This window comes from Nomascus leucogenys, chromosome 13 (assembly GCF_006542625.1).
Source record: "Nomascus leucogenys isolate Asia chromosome 13, Asia_NLE_v1, whole genome shotgun sequence".
NCBI lineage: Eukaryota > Metazoa > Chordata > Mammalia > Primates > Hylobatidae > Nomascus > Nomascus leucogenys.
The window spans coordinates 83507393-83530007 of NC_044393.1; the positions used below are offsets into that span (position 1 = coordinate 83507393).

General features: G+C 45.0%; 1 protein-coding gene across 2 annotated transcripts in view; it reads left to right on the forward strand.

Annotated features, from left to right (window-relative positions):
* AKR1B10 (aldo-keto reductase family 1 member B10) overlaps nt 1-22164 on the forward strand; it is a 46525-nt gene extending 24361 nt beyond the window's left edge. Inside the window, exons 1-10 of one of the 2 annotated variants that reach the window (XM_003261363.3) lie at nt 8736-9121; nt 11767-11934; nt 13027-13143; nt 14113-14190; nt 17774-17896; nt 18173-18279; nt 18698-18779; nt 19306-19389; nt 20035-20117; nt 21807-22160. In XM_003261363.3, the coding sequence (XP_003261411.1) occupies nt 9056-9121; nt 11767-11934; nt 13027-13143; nt 14113-14190; nt 17774-17896; nt 18173-18279; nt 18698-18779; nt 19306-19389; nt 20035-20117; nt 21807-21849 (951 nt within the window). In that variant the 5' untranslated portion in view covers nt 8736-9055 and the 3' untranslated portion in view covers nt 21850-22160. Of the gene's footprint in view, nt 1-8735; nt 9122-11766; nt 11935-13026; nt 13144-14112; nt 14191-17773; nt 17897-18172; nt 18280-18697; nt 18780-19305; nt 19390-20034; nt 20118-21806 lie in introns of those variants that run through there. The other variant, XM_030826493.1, reaches the window with a different exon arrangement.
* Nucleotides 22165-22615: the final 451 nt, after the last annotated feature.

Consider the following 22615-nt stretch of genomic DNA (forward strand, 5'->3'; position numbering starts at 1 on the left):
AAGCGGACAGTCACCGTCCACCCAACTGTCCCTAACCCTTATACTGTACTCAGCCTGCTCCCGCCAGAACATACGGTGTACACTGTCCTTGACTTCAAGGATGCTTTTTTTGCTATTCCTCTGGCCCCAAAAGTCAACCTATCTTTGCTTTTGAACAGACAGATCCTGGCTCGGGAGACACCACCCAATTAACCTGGACTTGGTTACCCCAAGGTTTTAAAAATTCCCCCACCCTTTTTAGGGAAGCCCTTCAACAGGATCTCATACCATTCTGAGCCAGTCACCCTAACTGCACTCTTCTCCAATATGTAGACGACCTGTTATTGGCTACTGAAACTACTGACAGCTGCCTGCAACATACTAGGGACCTACTTTACCTCCTCCAGGAATTTGGGTATCAGGTCTCGGCCAAGAAGTCCCAGCTTTTTCCTCCCAGCATTTCCTACCTAGGGTATGAGATAAATGAAGGAAAAAGGGCACTCACCAGTGCCCGAAAGGCAGCCATCCTGCAAATCCCTACTCCCACCACTAAGAGACAGGTACATGAATTCCTGGGGGGTCGTGGGATACTGTCGCCTATAGATATAGGGGTTCGTGGAAATCGCCAAACCCCTGTACACCGCTGCTGGAGGGAATACCCCACAAGTTTGGACTGACAAAGAAGAACAGGCTTTTCAAAATCTGAAGAAGGTACTAACTGAGGCCCCTGCTCTTGCCCTCCCAAATATCTCAAAACCATTTCACCTTTTTGTTCGTGAAAATGAAGGAGTCGCTAAAGGGGTACTCACTCAGACTTTAGGGCCATGGCGACGCCCAGTGGCCTATTTATCTAAGAGACTGGACCCTGTGGCCTCCGGGTGGCCAAGTTGTCTGCGAGCCACAGTGACAACAGCAAGCCAGGTCCAGGAGGCTGATAAACTGACTCTGGGCCAGAATTTAACCCTTACGGCTCCTCATGCTGTAGAGACTTTGCTACGAAGTGCTTCTGGCAAATGGATGTCAAATGCTCGCATCCTGCAGTATCAGAGTTTACTGTTAGATCAGCTGCATTTAACTTTCTCTCCCACAAGGTGTTTAAATCCAGCTACCTTGCTCCCTGATCCAGACCTTACCACACCTGTCCCTGACTGCCAAGAACCGTTAGAAACTATGGAAACTGGCTGACCTGATCTCCAAGATGTGCCTCTAAAGGAGGCGGATGCCACCATGTTTACAGGTGGTAGCAGCTTCCTTGAACAGGGAGTATGGAAGGCTGGTGTGGCCGTTACTATGGAGACAGATGTACTGTAGGCCCAGGCACTGCCAGCAGGTACCTTGGCACAGAAGGCTGAATCGGTTGCCCTGACTCAGGCCCTCTGATAGGGTAAAGACAAATGTATTAACATCTACACTGACAGCAGGTATGCTTTTGCTACTGTACCTGTACATGGAGCCATCTATCAAGAGCGAGGGCTACTCACCTCAGCAGGAAAGAGTGTCAAAAACAAAGAAGAAATTTTAGCCCTGCTTGAAGCTGTTTGGCTCCCCCAACAGGTGGCTGCAATTCACTGCAAAGGACATCAAAGAGAAGACACGGCCATTGCTTGTGGTAACCAAAGAGCCAACTCTGCAGCTGGAGAGGCAGCTCAGCTCCCAGCCACGCCTTTAACCCTGCTGCCCGCTGTGTCCTTTCCACAACCTGACTTGGCAGACCACCCAGAATACTCCCCAGAGAAAGAAAAACAAGCTTCAGATCTTCAAGCCTGTAAAAATTAGGAAGGTTGGTGAATTCTTCCTGATTCCAGAATCTTCATGCCCGAGCCCTCGGGGAAAATTTATCAATTGTCTACATTCTACCACCCATTTAGGAGGAGTAAAATTGGCCCAGCTTCTAAGGAGCCATTTCAAGATCCCCCATCTTCAGGACTTAACTAACCAAGCAGCTCTCCAGTGCATGGCTTGTGCCCAAGTAAACACCAAGCGAGGTCCTAAGCCCAGCCCAGGCCACCGCCTCTGGGGAGGCTTGCCAGGAGAAAGGTGGGAAATTGACTTTACAGAGGTAAAACCACACTTGGCAGGGTATAAATACCTCCTGGTGCTAGTAGACACCTTTTCTGGATGGACTGAGGCATTTGCCACCAAAAACGAAACTGCTACCATGGTAGTTAAGCTTTTACTCAATGAAATCATCCCTCAACGTGGACTGCCTATTGTAATAAGGTCTGATAATGGACCAGCCTTCACCTCGTCCATAGCTCAGTCGGTCAGCAAGGCATTAAACATTCAATGGAAACTCCATTGTGCCTGCCGACCCCAGAGCTCTGGACAAGTAGAATACATGAACCGCACCCCAAAAAGTACTCTTGCAAAGTTAATCCTAGAAACCAGTGAAAACCATCCAGAAAAAAATCCTGGATCCTTGAAGCCAATCAGAACTTTAACTGATTTAGGTGACCCTATGTTCCAAAAACACCCAGAAAGAGTCGATTTAACTGTCCCGCCCCCATTCCTGGTTCCTAGACCCCAGCTGCAATGGCAATACCTCCAACCCAGCCTGATGTCCATTTTGGACGGGGTACATCACCTCCTTAATCTCACCCAGCCTAAACTAGCCTGAGATTGCTGGTTGTGCGTAAAGGCCAAACCCCCACATTATGTTGGATTGGGGTAGAAGCCATGCTCAAAATGGACTCTCTTTCTTGTCATACATGCCCCCATGCCCTTACGCTAGGAAATGTGTCAGGGAAAGCCTTCTGTCTAATTAGCGCAAGGTATAACTTATCTGCTTCTCCCTTTCAGGCTACTTGTAATGAGTCTCTACTTACTTCCTTAAACCCCTCAGTCTCCTACCAGGCACCCAAAAATACCTGGTTGGCCTGCACTTCAGGCCTCACTCATTACATCAATGGGACTGAACCTGGAACTCTCCTATGTGTGTTGGTTCATGTACTCCCCCAGATCTACATGTACAGTAGGCCAGAAGGACAACTTCTCATCGCTCCCCCTGGATTGCATTCCAGGTTTCACCAAGCTGCCCCACTCCTTGTAACCCTTCTGGCCGGCCTTAGCATAGCTATGTCAGCAGCTATTGGCACGAATGCCCTGATTCAAGGAGAAACTGGACTAATATCACTATCTCAACAAGTAGATGCTGATTTAAGCAATCTCCAATCAGTCATAAATATACTACATGCCCAGGTAGAGTCTCTAGCTGAAGTAGTTCTTCAAAACCGCCGAGTTAGATCTGCTATTTCTCTCCCAAGGAGGTTTATGCGCAGCTCTAGAAGAAAGTTGTTGTTTCTATGCCAATCAGTCTGGAGTCATAAAAAATACTCTTCAAAGAGTTCGAGAAAATCTAGATAGATGCCAGCAGGAACGAGAAAGTAACACTGCCTGGTACCAAAGCATGTTTAACTGGAATCCCTGGCTAACTACTCTAATTACTGGGTTGGTGGGACCCCCTTCTCCTCCTCTTGTTAGGGTTAGTTTTCAGGCCTTGTATATTAAATTGGTTTCTTAATTTTGTAAAGCAACGCATAGCTTCTGTTTAACTTACGTATCTTAGAACCCAATATAACACCCTTGTTATAACCGAGGAATCAATGATCTGCTTCCCCCAAACACGAGTGGGAAATGTGATACCCTAACTTGTTTTAACCTGATTGACTCTCTCTTAGCTGAGAGAGCCGGACAGACTCCATTTTGGTTTCTTCACTTGCCGCCCCTTGCCCCCCTCCCTTAAGGACATAACTGGTGCAAGCTGACTCCAAGCACATCCAAGAATGTGCTTACTGATAAGATACTGAGGCAAGCTATACCAGCGGCTCCTGGGAACACACTCGGTTGATGGTACCCAAAGCCTCTGCGTTTATCACTTTGTGATAATTTAAGCCGCTGCACCTGGAACTGTTTATTTTCTTATTACTGTTTCTGTAACCATTTATCTTTCAACTTTTTTCCTGTTCTGCTTCTGTAAAAAATTGCTTCAGCTACACTCCCCCTCCCCTCTTTAGACGAAGGTGTAAAAGGAAATCTAGCCCCTTCTTCAGGGCCGAGAGAATTTTGAGCTCTGGCCGTCTCTCGGTTGCTGGCAGTAAAGGACTGCTGAATTAGTCACAGAGTGTGGCATTCTCTCTATAACTCACTCGGTTACAATAAAATAGCAAAACAAGTTGCCGTTTCTTCCATTTAACTCCATGCCTTCCTTCTCCTACTGTAACCCCCATTTTCTGTTCCATTGAAAAAAAGAAGTTGATAAAAATAGGAGCTAAAGAAAATGCGGATAGGAAATGGATATTATCAGATCAAAGGGAAATGTTGTCAAAACCTCTCATGAGGGAAGTCTTGTCTCAATTACGTCAAGGGACCCATTGGGGACCCCAAGCAATGTGCGATGCAGTTCTCCGGGTTTATGGGTGTATAGGAATTTACACCCTGGCCAAACAAGTTATAGATAGTTGCTTAATATGTAAAAAAACTAATTAGCAGGTTCTAAGGAAATTGCCCCTTGGTGGAAGAAATCCAGCACTGAGACCCTTTCAAAGTGTTTCAGATCGATTACACTGAAATGCCTCCAGTTGGTCGTTATACTTATTAGTAATAATAGACCACTTTACCCACTGGGTAGAGGCAATCCCATTCTCATGTGCAACCTCCACTAATGTAGTTAAAGCACTAATTGAAAACATCATACCCAGATTTGAACTAATAGAAAATACTGATTCAGATAATGCAACCCATTTCACTGCGCATGTCATTAAGAAGTTAGCCCAGGTACTAGATATACATTGGGAATACCATACCCCTTGGCATCCATCCTCCTCAGGAAGAGTAGAGCGGATGAATCAGACTCTAGTAAGCCACTTAACTTAGTTTTAGAAACTCGATTGCCATGGACTAAATGTATTCCTATTGCTTTGTTGAGAATCCGGACTGCCCCTCGGAAAGACATTGGCCTGTCACCTGATGAAATGCTCTATGGAATGCCCTACTTACACTCCACTGCTGACATCCCTACGTTTGAAACAAAGGATCAATTCCTCAAAAATCATATACTTGGTCTAGGCTCTACCTTCTTTTCCCTTAAGACTAAAGGTCTCCTAGCACAGGCGTCACCCCTGGAGTTTCCAGAACATCAGCATTGGCCTTAAGACCATGTTCTCATCCAAGGGTAGAAGGAAAGGAAGCTCAAACGAGCCTGGGAAGGACCCTACCTAGTGCTCCTAAGTACTGAGACTGCAGTCTGGACAACAGAAAGAGGATGGACTCATCACACCAGAGTCAAGAAGGTGCTGCCACCTCCAGAATCATGAACTGTCACTCCACGGCCCACCCTCGCCAAATTAACTCTAAAAAGAGCTTAATAATCACTTGTTTATTCTCTTTTTTCTTTTCAACAGAAGGTCATCTTGTCATCAATGTAACTCAGGCTAGTCATTTTTTAACCCTTCCGTTCAATGCCTATTCAGTCATCCGTGTGGAGACGAGCAAGGTCAAAGGAAGCTAGCCCATGTTGATAAGTGTCTATGTCCATAGCATAAAAAATCAAGCAAATATAAGTATGGAGCGTTAGAAGTCCCAGTGGTGACTGGGCAGATGTTTGGTGGACTACTAAGTACAAAGGGTGGACAGCCAAGCCCCCTGCTTCAAATAAATTACGAAGACTGAAACAAAAAACTCCAACTAGTCCCTGGTCTCACCCCACCAAATTCTAAGCCATGACACTGTAACCCCTTGTTGCTGATTATAAATAATCCCTGGATCATGGCCCAAGAGCCCTCTGTATTCAAACAGTATGGGTTAGGAGGAGATGTCGAAGGACAGATCCATTTCTTAGAGAAATGGATGTGAGAATGAAAAATGACACTACTCCTTCTTCATTTTTCTTCTACAAAATAGTTTTCTCTCAATTTTGTATGTATTTATTTTTAACAAAGTAAAACCTCTTATGGACATATACCTCAGATTTAAAAAATGAGAGTTTCTTAAAGATGCAAAACTAGGAATAGATTGGTAAATTCATGAAGCTAGAAAGTAGCTAATGAAAGTTCTTATTAAACCTTCTGGGGTTGATTAAGAATAGCCAAAATTCGGCCAGGTGGGCTTCTCACACCTGTAATCCCAGCACTTTGGGAGGCTGAGGCAGGCAGATCACAAGGTCAGGAGACTGAGACCATCCTGGCCAACATGGTGAAACCTCATCTCTAATAAAAACACAGTAATTAGCTGTGTGTGGTGGTACACACCTGTAGTCCTAGCTACTCAGGAGGCTGAGGCAGGAGAATCACATGAACCCGGAAAGCAGAGGTTGTAGTGAGCCGAGATTGCACAACTGCACTCCAGCCTGGGTGACAGAGCGAGACTCTGCCTTAAAAAAAAGAAAAAAATAGCCAAAATTCCTTGTAACAAATCCCTTCAAGAGGTGGAATCTATTTCCCTACTCCTTCCTTTACCTACAATGCTGCTACCTATGAGCAAGTCCAAGTTAGCCTCATGGAAAATGAAAAACATGTGAAGAGGGGTCCCTGCCTTCCCTGACATCCCAGTCCACCTCAGTGAAGCCCACAGAGGTGAGGAAACCCAGCTGACACCACGTGGTTCTGAGATTGGCTTATCAGCTGATTCCTGCCCAAACTGCCAACCGACAAAATCACAAGCAAATAAATGGTTGCTGTTATAACCAGTTAGTTTGTTACCTGAAAACAGCTAATCGATATACGTTCTTAATCTCCATTATCTAAAAAAGGTCTCTCTCCTCACCAGTTCATGGCTAAGTGGTTCTAGAAGGAATATTATTATGAATAATACACATTTCTTCATTCTGTGCATCACGTGAAAATGGTCAGAATCAAAATGTAATCACTAATGTTAAAAAACAAACAAAAGACTCTGACAAATACAGCTGGGAAGGCCACGAAAAGAGGGTTCTAATGGTTGTACACCTGAAAACCAAAATTACCACGAAAGATGGCAAAAACCACAACCTTGATCAAAGACCATTGCAGCTGAACACAAAACATACTCTGCAAGGACCTCTGAACAATAGCGTGTCCAACCTCAGACTAACACTTTCATGACTGATCTTTGGAGCCAAGGCTAATTATTTCAAAGCAATTAGATAATCCTCGTTTTTTCCTTGAAAAATTTTGTCTTCCTTCATTTCCCCAAATATACACATAGTTTACTGTGGCATGCATATTCCCATTGCAGTGGTCTATTCCCAGAGAAATATTTTTCTTGTAGGGACCCTCTCTCTGTTATTTAGGTTGACAGTCACTAAGGATTTACTATTTCAACAATACTAGCGCTGCATGTCATCCAGTATACACTGGGAAAATAAGGTGCTGCAAGTGCATATCCAGGAGACTTTGTGGCCACCAGATTATGAGGCATGCATGTATTTATTTATTTATTTTGGGGACAGAGTCTGTTTTTGTCACCCAGGCTGAAGTTCAGTGGTACGATCTTGGCTCACTGCACTCTCCACCTCCCAGGTTCAAGTGATTCTCAGGCCTCCCAAGCAGCTGGGACTATAGGTACGTGCCACCATGCCTGGCTAATTTTTGGATTTTTAGCAGAGACAGGGTTTCACCATGTTGGCCAGGCTTGTCTCAAACCCCTGAGCTCAAGTGATCTACCTGCCTCGGCCTCCCAAAGTGCTGGGATTATAGGCGTGAGCCACCATGCCCAGCCCATGCTTGTATTATTAATGTTGAAGTAGATAATTTAACAAACATCAATGAAGTGTAAGATTTTTCACTCATAGGTGCAAAATATGCCAATTGCCTTCTATGAGCTGTCATAAGCCACAGCCTAGAGATTCAATTCCATTTCAAGATTCAACTAAAGCCAACTCATCAACAAGAACATGTAAAAGACAGAAAAACCCACTACCTGCAGGCTGAAACAGATGCTGTGACGTGGTCCTTGCCTGTCATGGCGTGTCACAGCATGGCACAGGCCTATATCATGTTCCCTAGATTGCTGACTACCAACTAGTTACAGCTGACTCCAATCAGGTCAGGATTTGACCATCTCTGCACTGAACCTGCAATTGCAACTTTTAAAATTGAAACACTGCTTCTCACCTCTCCTCCCTAGACTCCATTTCACAGAGGAAACCATCACAGGGAAAGAAAGCTCTTGTTTTTTCTTCCTTCTTTGCTTTGCTTTGCTTTCTTTCTCTCTTTCCTTCTTTCCTTCCTCCCTCCCTCCTTCCTGCCTTCCTGCCTTCCCTTCTTTCTTTCTTTCTTTTTTTGAGACAGGGTCTCACTGTCTGTCGCCCAGGGTGGAGTGCAGTGGCGCGATCTTGGCTCACTGCAACCTCTGCCTCCCAGGTTCAAGTGATTCTCCTGTCTCAGCCTCCCAAGTAGCTGGGATTGCAGATATGTGCCCCCACGCCCGGCTAATTTTTGTATTTTTAGTAGAGACAGGGTTTCACTATGTTGGCCAGGCTTCTTTCCCTCCCTCCCCCAACTCTCCTTTCCTTCCTTTCTCTCTCCCTCCCTACTTTCCAGCTTTTGGCTGGGTTGAATTTGTTGACTCATCCTGAACAAGCAGAAACTCCAATGATACTGTTACCCAAGAGAACTTTGCAAAAGGTTGTTATGTTTAATAATTCATTCACAGAATCCTCAATCTCACAAAAGCCTGGAATGGATTTCCTGTTTGGTTATGGGAGGGAAGCTACTGTGGCCAGGCTCCAACTCCTCCCACTGTAGATAGCACCAGCCTTCTTAAGCAGCATGTGGCCGGGCACAGTAGCTCACACCTGTAATCCCAGCACTTTGGAAGGCCGAGGTGGGCGGATCACCTGACGTCAGTAGTTTGAGACCAGCCTGTCTCTACTAACAATATAAAAATTAGCGGGGAGTCACGGTGGGCGCCTGTAATCCCAGCTACTCGGGAGGCTGAGGCAGGAGAATTGCTTGAACCCAGGAGAAAGAGGCTGCAATGAGCTGAGATCGCACCACTGCACTCTAGCCTTGGTGACAGAGCAAGACTGTCTCAAAAACAGCAACAAAAAGCAGGACGTGAGACTTCTACCTGCTCACTCAGAATCATTTCTGCACCAACCATGGCCACGTTTGTGGAGCTCAGTACCAAAGCCAAGATGCCCATTGTGGGCCTGGGCACTTGGAAGGTAAATATGCAAATCTTTGCACACCCTTCTTCTCTGGAGGGGCGTTTGGGTGTTTTCTCTTTCTGCATTCAGCCAGGAAAGCCTGGAGGTCAGGCAGGGGTTTGGAGAGGTGAGATTCAGCCCTGGAGCTGGGACTCAGGTTGCTTTCTTTTCTCAGAGCTGATTCAGCTGCAAAGCTCCAAGGCTGGCTTTCCCAGCAGCGGTGAGAGCTTCTCTAGCAAGTATCAAATTTCAAGCAGCTGTTGGACTTAAAACTGTTTTCCAAGGCAGTTTCTGTCTCTGGTTCTAGGACACTTAATTGAGCTCAGCGTTTCCCCAGAGTCTTGGCTGTGGGTTTGTTGTGGGCTGGGTGGTTGAGGAGAGGATGCAGAGCCCGAAGTCCTTGGCACCCCTTTGCAGATCACCATGTGGGACTTGGGCTAGCAGCATCCCTGTGACCTGGGAGCTTTTTAGACACGAAGAACTGGCCAGGTGTGGTGGCTCATGCCTGTAATCCCAGCACTTTGGGAGACCCAGACAGGAGGATTGCTTGAGCCCAGGAGTTGGAGACCAGCCTGAGCAACATGGCACGACCCCATTTCTACAATAAATAAATAAATTAGCTGGGCATGGTGGCATGCAGCTGTAGTCTGAGCCACTTGGGAGGCTGAGGTGGAGATTGAGTGTTGAGCCTGAGAGGGCAAGGCTGCAGTGAGCAGTGATTGTGCCACTGCACTCCAGTCTGGGCAACAGAGAAGAAAGAAAGAAAGAAAGAGAGAAAAGAAGAAAGGAAGAAAGGGAAAATGCAGAGTCTCAGGCTCTCCTCCAGGCTACCTAATGGGCATCTGCACTTTAACAAGATCCCTAGGTGGTTCCTGTACACATTGAAATCTGCAACATGCTGGGGCTGCAGAGAGCCTGGGCTGGGAGTCATGAGCTCCACCCGGTTGTGTTAATGACAGCTGGCAAAACGTGGTAAGGCACATCCAGGACTCAGTGAGGCAGGTTCCCGAGCTTCTCTTCGGCTAAGTTTGAAGTTGTTCCATCCCCACCTCCCTCTGCCTTCTTTGCCATTTCCATCCATGATAGCACCACCCTAACTAGTGACAAGAAGCAGTCTTTGGAGTTCCTCTTCTCTCCTGTCCCTCATGGCTAATGTCCCTGCCGAGTCTTCTGCCTCTGGCTCTTTCGTTCTATGCACCCTGAATTTTCCCCTCTCCTGTGCCGAGCTGGAGGGTAGGATCCTCTGTTGCAGCACTGGGTCATTCTCAGGATTAAATCTTGATGTATCTGGACGAACAGATCACTTCCAGCTTGATTCATGCACAGCATCTTTTGCCTGAATAGCAAGATTTGCCCAAAATCAGAGCTTCAATCCTATATAAATGGAACAAATAATCACTTCCAGATCTCCAGGGAATCTGCTCACCCTGGGTAAGTTTACCAGACAGTTTCAGAATTTTGGGATTGAATGTAAGAATTATGAAGGGAGCCGACTTCAACACGTGGGGATGATAGACTAAAGGATTATGACCTTAGCAGTAGAGGTGAAGACGGGTGTAGCATAGCAGCTAGGGGCACAGGGATGCTTCTGCATGCCTGGCAGCAGCCCATTTCTTGTCCAGGTGGTAGGGTAGCTGTGCATCTCTGTTTTGGGTCCTTTTCAATGTTTGCTATCTCACAATAGAAGAAGTTTAAAAGACTATTTTGTGAGAGATCAAGTTTTAAGTGCTTTTTGCCCCCATCATTGGCTTGGCTAGCTTAGAACAAAATGTGGTAAGTCTATTTCCTTTCTTTTCTTTTTTTTTCACTATCTTTTCTTTCCTTCCCTTATATCTCTCCCTCTCTCTTATTCTCCCTCCCTCCCTCTTTCTCCTTATACGAATGGAAAACAAACTCTATTCCTATAAGGTTTTTTATTTCTCCTTTTTTTATGAAACTATCATTGTGTAATGATGGCCTCTACTGGGCCTTACTGTGTGTCAGGTAATGTGCTAATAACTTAACATTCATTGCAGCATGTCATCACCACAAAGGCCTCATGAGGCTTGTGTTATTTTTTTCCATTTTGCAGACAAGGGTTAGAGAGATTGAATCACCTGTTTAGACCCACACACCTAGTAAGCGTTCGAATCCGGATTGTTGTTGTAATGACCATTATTCAGATCGTTATCACCATTTGGGGATCCTATCTGAAGTTCCCTCTGGGTTATTTAGAGTCAAGCTCTCATCTGGATCTTCAGAAAGTTGCAGTGGAGACATCTGCACCCCCACACACCTGAAGACATTTCAGGACTAACCTGGATGAGAAGGGAACTGACGTTTAGCTAGGATACGACATAAGGACATAATCATAAAATTAATTCACTTTCCTTCTTTTCTTTTGAAAAGTTTTCTAAAGTGTGTATCCTCCCAGATACCCCCTGGCAAAGGAGACCCCAGTGAGGCCTTCATTTGGAGAAACTGGGCCGTGTGGGGCAGCCTGTTGAAGGTGGTCTGGGGATGAGAGAATATGAAGGTTGCTGAGTGTGGTGTAATTCCACCTACTTGGAAGGTGGGAGGATTGCTTGAACCTGGGAGTGTGAGGCCAGCCTGGGCAACACAGCAGGGCCCCATCTCTTAAAAAAAAAAATACATATGTGATGGGCTTTTCTTTTGCCTTTCAGTCTCCTCTCGGCAAAGTGAAAGAAGCGGTGAAGGCGGCCATTGATGCAGGATATCGCCACATTGACTGTGCCTATGTCTATCAGAATGAACATGAGGTGGGGGAAGCCATCCAAGAGAAGATCCAAGAGAAGGCTGTGAAGCGGGAGGACCTGTTCATCGTCAGCAAGGTGCAATGGCGCATTTGGTGGGAGGTCTTCACTTCAAGGCAGGCAGAAGTATCTGGGTCGGGTTGGCAGCAAGAACTCTGTCAGCATTTTCTACATGTACCCCTTTTCATCTCTGCCTTGATAACATCCGTGGATACAATACTATCCATACTCCAAGCCGTTATTGATATTTGAACATGTCGTGGCTGCCCCACCTGCCTGTAGGTTGTTTTTCCCATAGTGGGCTTGCTTCCATGCAGCCCTGCACTGCGCTGGACCTCCCTGTTCCCCATCAGAGGGATCTACCATCTGCCCAGAGGCAGTCAGAGGCCAAGGGTGCAGGCGGGTCTTGATCTGCAGGCTCCCTTTCAGCACTGTGATCTCAGCGACTGTGCCCATGAGGCTCTCAGCCAGGGGGCATTTTGGAAAATGGTAGGGGCATTTTTCTATTGTCACATATGAATTTCTTTATTCAGTCTAGTAAAAGGTGGGGTATACAATGTTATAAAAAAGAAGAGGATGTTGGGTGTGAGAGGGCTGAGAATCACTGGATCTATATTATACACAACTTGATGAAAAAAGATAACAGTAGTTCTAGGTACTTGGAAAAAGCATATATCTGGTAGCATAAATAGACCTCACTGTGTAGCAGCCAAGTCTGGATAAAGCCTTTGTAAAATTATCACTTGGGGCCTTATAGGCTTGATAAGGGACCTATCATATAGGTGAGATAAAGGACCATCTGCTCCCAAAGGCCTGAGAATGCTTGACATTTAAAAGCTACACACAGTTCCTGCTCTCAGAGAGCCCACAGCTGAGGAAGAGACTGAGACAGGTAAACAAATTTCAAATCTGTGGCCACATTTACTTCAATGATCTGAGACACATATAGAGTACTAGGAGAGTTGAAAAAGTCAATTGCTTTTAACACTTAAGACATGTCATTGACATGCTGAGCCCTGGTGATGTTCCACACTGTGTCATGGATCTTAATCAGCTTTGTTATAAATGTGCTGGGTTAGATCAGGACACAAATCAAAAAGCAGGGACAATGAGTATGATGTGGCCCTTCCTTTTCCCAGTGTTAATAGCTCATTGCTACACTCTTTGCAGCTGTGGCCCACTTTCTTTGAGAGACCCCTTGTGAGGAAAGCCTTTGAGAAGACCCTCAAGGACCTGAAGCTGAGTTATCTGGACGTCTATCTTATTCACTGGCCACAAGGATTCAAGGTTTAAGACACTCTCTTTCTCAGCCTCCAGTTTCTAAGCAGGTGCCAGAAAATAGTAGCTGCACCAGGGCTGCGGGGTGGTGTGGACTGGAGCAGGAGGCCTTGCACTTCATAATTGGGGATGGTAGGTGGTCAGGAAGAGACCTTGGAGTAGAAACACACTGGCCTGGAAGGGAGGCTGAGGCCATGTGTGCTGCTGAGGTGGCCACATGCCTGGGTTTTCTTGCAATTATGTCTGAGAGAAGCCATGATTTCTGGCAGCCCAGACAAGTTGCAACTGCCATATCACCTTTGTCTTGATTCTACGCCCCAGGGTTGTCCTCCCAATCTCTTGGGTTACTCTTGCATAACTATATTCCAGGGCTTAATTATTTTATTAAGCAAAGCACACCCGGGAGTGGCATCTTGGAGAAAAGCCCAAGTACGGTGATGCTGGAAGGAAGCCAGTAGTGATCCCAGCAGCCATTTCCTGGGGCTCTGCTCTTACCTGCTCCTGAGGGGTGGGAGAGACAAATTTCCAGCTCTCTCCCCTCCTGACTAGCTGGAGTGATGATGGCCTGCCATCCCTAATTCCACGCCTCTTCTAGAGGCTGCAAGGATAGAAGTTGGCCAATATCTTCTCCAGAAAACCACAGCTTGGATATCTAATCCTTATCCAGTGATATTGAAATGAAAGTTTGCACTTGGGTGTATATGGGATCTAGGTGTATGAGGTTAATGCCCATGGTGATAATGGACTTCTGGAATGTTCTAGCAGCAAATCTTAATCCAGTCGTTTCTAAAATATTAATATGCTACAGTAGATATAGAGATTTTATTTAAATTCACATTCTTGTAGTATGTAATCCAGAGCTTGAAAAAGTGGTATGCAGATGTGGTATTTAGCAAGAGTCAGGATCCTGAAAACTGGTTGAACAGAACCAAGTGTCCTGATGCAGATTCCAGTAAACTTTTCATTCTGTGTTTACAGTCTGGGGATGACTTTTTCCCCAAAGATGATAAAGGTAATATGATCGGTGGAAAAGCAACGTTCTTGGATGCCTGGGAGGTAGGTTCCAGCTTCCTCTAAGTGTGCTGGGAGAGAAATCCTCGATTATCCATGAGATTCCCATTGATATGAAAGAGGCCATGTGCCTGATGCTTTCTAATTTCATCATCGTGATTCTCTAGCTCTTCTAATATCTTCCTCATCACCTTTGGCTTTTGGGTACATCTGATACTATTTATATTTCAAGGCTAGTACTGAGTCTTCAAATAAGACTGGAAATACAATGTACCCCACTTTGGGGATTACACATGCTGTTCTCAAACCAGGGTGAAGCATTTGGAACAGGGAGTTTGGGCCTGGGTTTGCTCATAGCAGCTGAGTAACCTGGGGTCAGTTTTGTAACTCATGTAGGGCTCAGTTTTCTCTTCTTAAAAAAGAAGTCTTATAATACATACTACTAATATATATCTTTCAGTGTGTGGTAAAGATTAAGATGGTTTACATGCCAGGAACGTTAGTCATAAAGCCCATTTAATCATCTAACCGTAGGAGACAGGGTTAACATCCCCATATATAAATAATGACATTTGAAACCTAGATTGTTTGATGACTTGCCCAGGTTATGTCACAATGTGTGTGGCAGAGCTGGGATTGGACCCAGACTCATGTGAATCACAAGTCAAACCACCAAAGCCATCAGCATGGTGCTTGGCAGGCAGTGAAGACACATCCAGAAATCAGGGAGCCTGAGTGCCCTACTTCTCAGATCTAACCATGACCTGTTTCCTATCATTCACATTCAAACTGAATGAAGGGATGAACATTTTCTCTGGTCATTTTTTATTATTTATACCCTTTTGCAAATGCTAGTAGAGAATGAAGTGGAGGAATAAGTTATAAATGAACAGTGGCATATGACTCCAAGAGTTAATCGTGTTATTTTGGTAGCTGTCTATGTAGGGGTGCATGTCGTTGCGAGTTTGTATTGTGTCTTACAAGCAAAAATATATTATGTTTCAACTTTCTGAAATGCTTGCAATTGACATGATTCACTTAAATGTAGCGTTTTCTGTGTGTTGTTTGTTGAAAAGCATTAATCCACAAGCACAGCTTTTTGTTGTTGTTGTCGTTTTGTTTTAGACAGTCTCACTCTGTCACCCAGGCTGGAGTGCAGTGGCACGATTTCGGCTCACTGCAACGTCCCTCTACCAAGTAAAAGCCATTCTCCTGCCTCAGCCTCCTGAGTAGCTGGGACTAGAGGTGTGTGCCACCACATCCGACTAATTTTTGTATTTTTAGTAGAGATGGGGTTTCATCATGTTGGCCAGTCTGGTCTCGAACTCCTGACCTCAAGGGATCCACCTGTCTTGGCCTCCCAAAGTGCTCAGATTACAGGTGTGAGCCACTGCACCTGGCTATTTGCATTACATATGGTAAGATTTTTTTGCCTTAACTCCTATGATGATATGGAGTATGGCAAGTATGTCATTGTAGCCTGCTTCTCGCAGTGGTATGTTTTCTGAATGAATACAAGAACGACTGCTAAATAAAACATTTGAAAGGCATGAAAAGATATCAGTGATCAAGGTCAGAGGCTCTGATTTGAAACGAGCAGGCTTGAATATGTAAGTGTTGGATGTTTATGTAGACCCACAACCAGTTCAGTAGAAACCTCATTGACCACCTTGAAGCAGAGAGGAGGAAAAAAGTGTAAAGCAGTCAAGTTCTAATACAGGAAAACTAACCTGACTTATGATGCACAAAAACTTTTAAATTATCTAATTGCCCCGTCTGAAATTTTGGGAAACCTAATGATTTCATAGCTTCTAAACTCTACTGCCCAATTTGGATAACTTCATCTATGCTAGTGGTTCTCAAAGTGGCTATGCATTAGAATCACCTGAGGAGTTTTAAAATCCCAATGTCTAGGCTACAACTCAGACAAAATCTGTAAGAAACTCTAGGAGGTGAAACCCAGGCACCGGTCATTTTTTTTTTAAATTTAGAGGGAGTCTGTCTCTGTTGCCCAGGCTGGAGTCCAATGGAAGGATCATAGTTTAGTGCAGCCTCGGACTCCTGGGCTCAAGCAATCCTCCCGAGTAGCCACCACATGCCACCACATCCAGCTAATTAAAACAATTTCTTTTTGTAGAGACAGGGTCTTGCTGTGTTGCCCAGGATGGTCTCCAACACCTGGCCTCAAGCAATCCTCCTGTCTCAGCCTCTGATAATATATATCAGAAACATATATATTATTAGTAGGTATTAAAAGACTTTTTTTAAGAAGAGAAAACTAAGGCCTACAAGAGTGAAGAAACTTACCCTAGGTTACTCAAACCTAGGCCCAAAACCCCTGTTCCGATCCTCCTGTCACCTCCCAGAGTGCTGAGATTACAGTCATAAGCCACTGCATCCAGCTAGTATTTTTTAAAGCTCCCTGGTGATTCCAAATTGCAGCTAAAGTTGAGAAGGGCTGGATAAAGTGTTCCCTGAACATGTCATGCTTATCCCTGCCTCTGAGCTTTGCACCTATCTTCCTGTCTCATATGCTCATGTTTTTCCCCACTTTTCTCTCTCTCTCTCTTTTTTTTTTTTTTTTGAGGCCCAGCTTTTACTCTACCTGAAGGACTCCCCTGACAACTGCGGGCTGTGTGAATCTCTTCCTTCTCTGCCCTTTCTGACTCTGTCTATGCCACTGTCATGTTATCTGAGGCAGCCTCAGTGTCACGATTGATGGCTCCATAGAAGGGAACTCTAGCACTTTAACTGGATTATAAGAATCCCAGAAAAAGGAAGCACATTGTATACTTTGACATCCTGACAACTTCTGGGCAGGATCTGGAACATGTAATAGATGACTACTAAATACATGTTGCATTGGAGGCTGCTGCTAACATATATGATATCTTGGGCAAGTTTCGAAAATGCCCAATATAGGCTAAAAATTATACAAATAAAAATTATACAAAGATTCCCTTCCTTGGGGATCCATGTAGTTTCTGTACCAGGAAGCATGGCTGGATATGCAGACAGTGGGTCAGGCTTCAGCCCCACACAACTCCTTGGCTGAGTGCCCCTGCCAGGGCGTAATCTATATGCATGACCTTCCTGCAAACCAAAGCATGCTTGGTGTGGGAGACAGTGACTCAGGACCCACAAGTGAGGCTTCTCCACATGCTACAGCCTCTTCCTGACTAACACAGCTAGCCCAGGTTTGGGTGTATAATGCACATACACAACAGTAGCTCCCTGATATCACTTGGATTCATTAAAAATTAAATCATCGCATAAGCTTGCAAATGTTGATTTTTTATTTTTATTTTTTGAATTAAAAAAGGTTCATATTTCCCCTGTGTACAGAAGTTTAATTTTTTATATGTTTCTTTATGTGTAAGGTGAGAGTGGCAAGAACATAATATCTTTACCTGTTACTCCTAGTTTTTCTTGGGCTGGGGAGGGGCAGTAGGGCTGGAATCAATCACTGATGGGCACCCAGGCCCCGGACTAAAATTTCCTGTGAATGCTTTGGCTAACCCTGTTGTGGTGGATGCTTTAGCAATTTCTGCCTCAGGGAGGACTAAGGCAAGCCAGGGTCCCTGTAGTCCCCCTGGAGCTTCCCATAAGGTATTCCTTTCTATGACAGGCCATGGAGGAGCTGGTGGACGAGGGGCTGGTGAAAGCCCTTGGGGTCTCCAATTTCAACCACTTCCAGATCGAGAAGCTCTTGAACAAACCTGGACTGAAATATAAACCAGTGACTAACCAGGTAAATGCTGTTCAGTATAAGGGTAAGGGTCTTGCCCTATTACTTCTTAAGCATTGGAAGGAAGGTTCTATGCTATGCCCTGAGTGTCATCTCAGGGGTCAGTGATCAGGACACTCTGGGGAGGTGTGAGGCTGATCTCATGGGAGACTTAGCAAGTATCGCAGTGGGCAGGTGTTTGGCCTTTGCTTGGTGGACTTTTTTTGTGTGTAGAACTCCCTGTGAACAACTCACAACAGAGCCAGCTTTCCCTGTGATGAGGATTGTTTGCTGTTGCAGGTTGAGTGTCACCCATACCTCACGCAGGAGAAACTGATCCAGTACTGCCACTCCAAGGGCATCACCGTTACGGCCTACAGCCCCCTGGGCTCTCCGGATAGACCTTGGTGAGGCTTCCAACTGGTGAATCTTTCTCTTGCAAATCTTAAAAACATTATTTTGTAATTGGTAAGTGTTGGTGTGAGTCCATAAGTCACTGGAAAGAAAAATGTGTGTAAGGTAATGTGTTTGGTATACCCAAATGGGATGACAGTGGGAAAAAATGGGAATTAAACAACAACAACAACAAGGGTGACATGCTTGACCCTCTGGGAATATTTCCAGTTCAGCCACCCAAGGGCGAACCAGGCTTGCAAAATGCTGAGGCTTCAGAGCCTGGAGGAAGGACCCAAGCTTCCAGGTCCTCCTGCCTGTCTCCCAGATGGAGAGGCTCTAATGATCAGTCTTGAGACCCACATTTGAGTGCTGTCCTTCTGCACATGGTAGCCATGGTGATTATTCACATCAGCATCTTTCTGCCCCTAGGGCCAAGCCAGAGGACCCTTCCCTGCTGGAGGATCCCAAGATTAAGGAGATTGCTGCAAAGCACAAAAAAACCACAGCCCAGGTACCATATTTTTATTTTTCTTCTTATCCAACAACTCATTCTTCCAGTCTCATGTTTCATTTCTCGTGTTGTCCTCAACTGACTCCTTAAAGGGGAAGAACACAGGAGCTGAAGCCCTCTAAGTTGTTTCCTTTGAAGGCTGTTGGAACCTTTAGGAAACACAAGAGCTGTCACTGAAACAAAGATAGCTTCTGTCTCATAGCTTCCTGTTAAGTCCTATAGTCCAGTCACAAAGCATGGCTTTGGAGTCTAGGGATATGGGTGCAGATGCCAACTCTACCTCTGATCAGCCTTATGACCCCCAAGCTACTTTCTTTCTTCCTAAAAAATGAAGATCACAGGGTTGTGATGAAGGGAGAGAATGAGGTCGGTGGCTGGCACAAGTCTAATAGCTGTGAAGAGCTCAGTCAGGATTAGTGATTTTACCAGAAGCCACAGTGAGCTGCAGAGGTGTTTTATTCTTCCTTTTCATAAAAGGAGGGGGTTTTGGAGCTGAGTGGAAACATGATGTCCCCTTTCCGCACAGGTTCTGATCCGTTTCCATATCCAGAGGAATGTGATTGTGATCCCCAAGTCTGTGACACCAGCACGCATTGTTGAGAACATTCAGGTAAGATTCCAGCTGGTCGGCCCTGGTATTCCTCAGTGGAGTGGGGGACAGGCAGACCCTCTCACTAGGCTTCTCACCTCATCCCTGCACTGTCTTTGGCTCCCTCCCTTCCCACCACCCTATCATTTTCCAGCCCAGGGAGCTAGGCTCATGAATGACCCATGGGCTAAGGACATCCTGGGGGCAGTGCCTGGTGAAGTCCTATCAGGTCTGAGCACAGCTGTGCTTCACACCACTGAGAAGACCCTCAGTTGCCCCTGAGCAGCTAGGCCCTGGGCCACACACAAAAGCATACTGTCCTGGCCTCCCTGCTCACCTCCCAGCAGCAGAGGAGGTATGAGCTGTCCTTGGAGAACTGGCCTCTGGAAGGGCCCATCATGGAGCACAGGGCCTGTGCACACCTGGGGTTTAGTGCCTGTGAGCCTGGTCTCCCTCCCTCCAGAACACTGAGCACTACAAATACTGTGGCCTTTCTGTAGGTCGTAATTTAGAGAAAAATTTGTATCCCATGGACAGAATGGGAAAAACTCCTGTGGCCAGTTTGTGCTGTGAATGTCAGCTCCCTCCCTGCTAGAATGGCCGGCAGTCTCCAGCCACAGCAGTAACGGCCTTACCGATAATGTGTTGGAACTCCTACCTTTCCAGGTCTTTGACTTTAAACTGAGTGATGAGGAGATGGCAACCATACTCAGCTTCAACAGAAACTGGAGGGCCTGTAATGTGAAGCCGTAAGTGACATGGAATTAACTAGGAGCATTGCCAGGATTTTTTTGTAAACTGGTAGAGGGTTAGTTGGAAGGATTGGAGGCTGCTGGGACTACTTGTATCTTCAAATACGATTTTGGGGCAGTTTTGAAAGTTAAAATTGGAGTACTTGGGAATCATTGCGAGGGACAGATCTCTAATGGTTGGTCATTGTCTGAACTTCTGGATGTAGAATTGTAAGAGAAGGTGTGTTATCAATAGGCAGGAGGCAGAGCATTCACTTGTTCATTCATTCAATCAATATCTAGTGGTCATCTATGTGCCAGGCATTTTCTAGGTGCTTGGATTATCATACTGTACAAAGCTGCTGCCTGCGCAGACTTAGGGAAGGAGGGAAGAAGAGAGAACAGAAATAAATCAACTCAAAATATAGATGTCAGACAGTAACAAATGCTAGACAGAAAAATAAAGTAGGGCAAAGTAGATAGGAAGTGGTGGGTGGTAGTGGGACTGATCATTTATACGGAGTGGGTCAAGGGAGGCTTTGCTGTGAGGAATATGTCATATGGATATTTTGGGAAAGAGCATTCTTGGCAGTGATAACAGCAGGTGCAAAGTCCCTGAGGTGGGATTGTGTTTAGAGCATTCAAACAAGAAGGCCAGGGAGGCTGGATTAAATAATCTTCAAATGCCTTTTAAAGGAGGTGGTGCTGACTTTACTTAAAATCTTAGATAAGTGGTTGAAAAAAGTTTTCACGTTGACTAGGTGGGAATTCTAAATCATCTCTTTACAATCAATACTTTCTGATTAATGTATCTAATTAAATATATCAGAGTTGTCTATCATTTATTACTGCCAGGTCTGCAATTCAATGACAATTTGAATGTCTTCCAATGTTTCTATATCCAAAAATGATTTTTCAGCTTTTAAAAATGGTTTCAGTATCTCAAGCATTGCTTGCATGTCATGATATTCCATATCTATCCTGCCCACCTTTAGTATCATAGCAGCCTTTCCTCATCTTACAATGGCTTACTTTTATCACTGCTTAACAAAGTAGCAGCTACTTAGAGTAAAAAAAAGAGTGAACATAAAATGAGACTCTCCCCCAATCTAAACCGCTTACCTTCCTATGAACATCTTTCCATTTGGTGGGCTCAGGAGTCAATCCACCTGGCCTCAAATCCAACTCTAACACTGTTTTCTTAGCTGTGTGACATTGAGTAAATTTCCTAGTTTTTTGAAGTTGGTATCTTTACCTATATAAAGTAGGATGATAATACTAATCGCAGCTAATATCCATTGAACCTTAGCTTAGAATGTGCCAGGGTCCTGAGCCCTTTGCTGGTGCTATTATCTCATTTAATACTCATAATAATCCCCAAGCTGTCAGTTCTGCTGTTGTTTCCTACCTCATGATGTTGTGAGAGTGGATTGGGACAAGACTTGTCAGTTGCCTCGCCTGACACCAAGCTTATCATGAGTTGTCATTCCGAGTTTATTCCAGTGCCCTGGTCACTGTCTGCCCTCCTTCCTAGCAAAGCCCTCATATCGATTTGAGGGAAGGTCAAAGTGTGAGCACCCTTCTTGTGTTCTTGCAGGGAGGAGGCTGAAGGAGCACAATACCGTAGAGTCCACCAGAGAAGAATACCTTCTCAACCAGAGTTGTTGCTTTGATGGAACTCAGTTTCTCTGGGTTTTTTTTCTGCAGATCCTTTCATTTAGAGGACCATCCCTTCAATGCAGAATATTGAGGTTGAATCTCCTGGTGAGATTACACAGGGGATTCTCTTTCTTCACTGAAGTGTGACGATCTCCACTCAAGTCCTATTTTAGCCAAGCTTATCTGAGATCACAGCGAACTTCGTCCTGTTGTAGGCCAGATCGAGGTGCTGTTTTAGACATGTATTTCTGTATGTTCACCTAGGATCAGAATGTCACAGAAGAGCATGGCTTGAATAAGCAAAAGACAATTTTCTCCACTTATCTGATCTGATCAAATGTGTGCTAAGCACCAGAAACTCTGCCAACACTGAAGTTGTAAAGATAAATATAATAAAAAATAATGATCGTAACCAACATGTATTGAGTGTGTACTATGTGCCAATACAAATTGAAGTGTTTTCCTGTGAGTGAATTCACTGAATCTTCAAAACAACCCCTTTGGGGTAGGTACTCTTAACATCTTATTTTTTTTTATTATGAGCAATTTTATTTATTTTTTATTATACTTTAAGTTCTATGGTACATGTGCACAACGTGCAGTTTGTTATATATGTGTACATGAGCCATGTTGGTGTGCTGCACCCATTAACTCGTCATTTATATTAGGTATATCTCCTAATGCTATCCCTCCACCCTCCCCCCACCCCAGGACAGGCCCCAGTGTGTGGTGTTCCCCACCCTGTGTCCAAATGTTCTCATTGTTCAGTTCCCACATAGAGTGAGAACATGCAGTGTTTGGTTTTCTGTCCTTGTGATAGTTTGCTCAGAATGATGGTTTCCAGCTTCATCCATGTC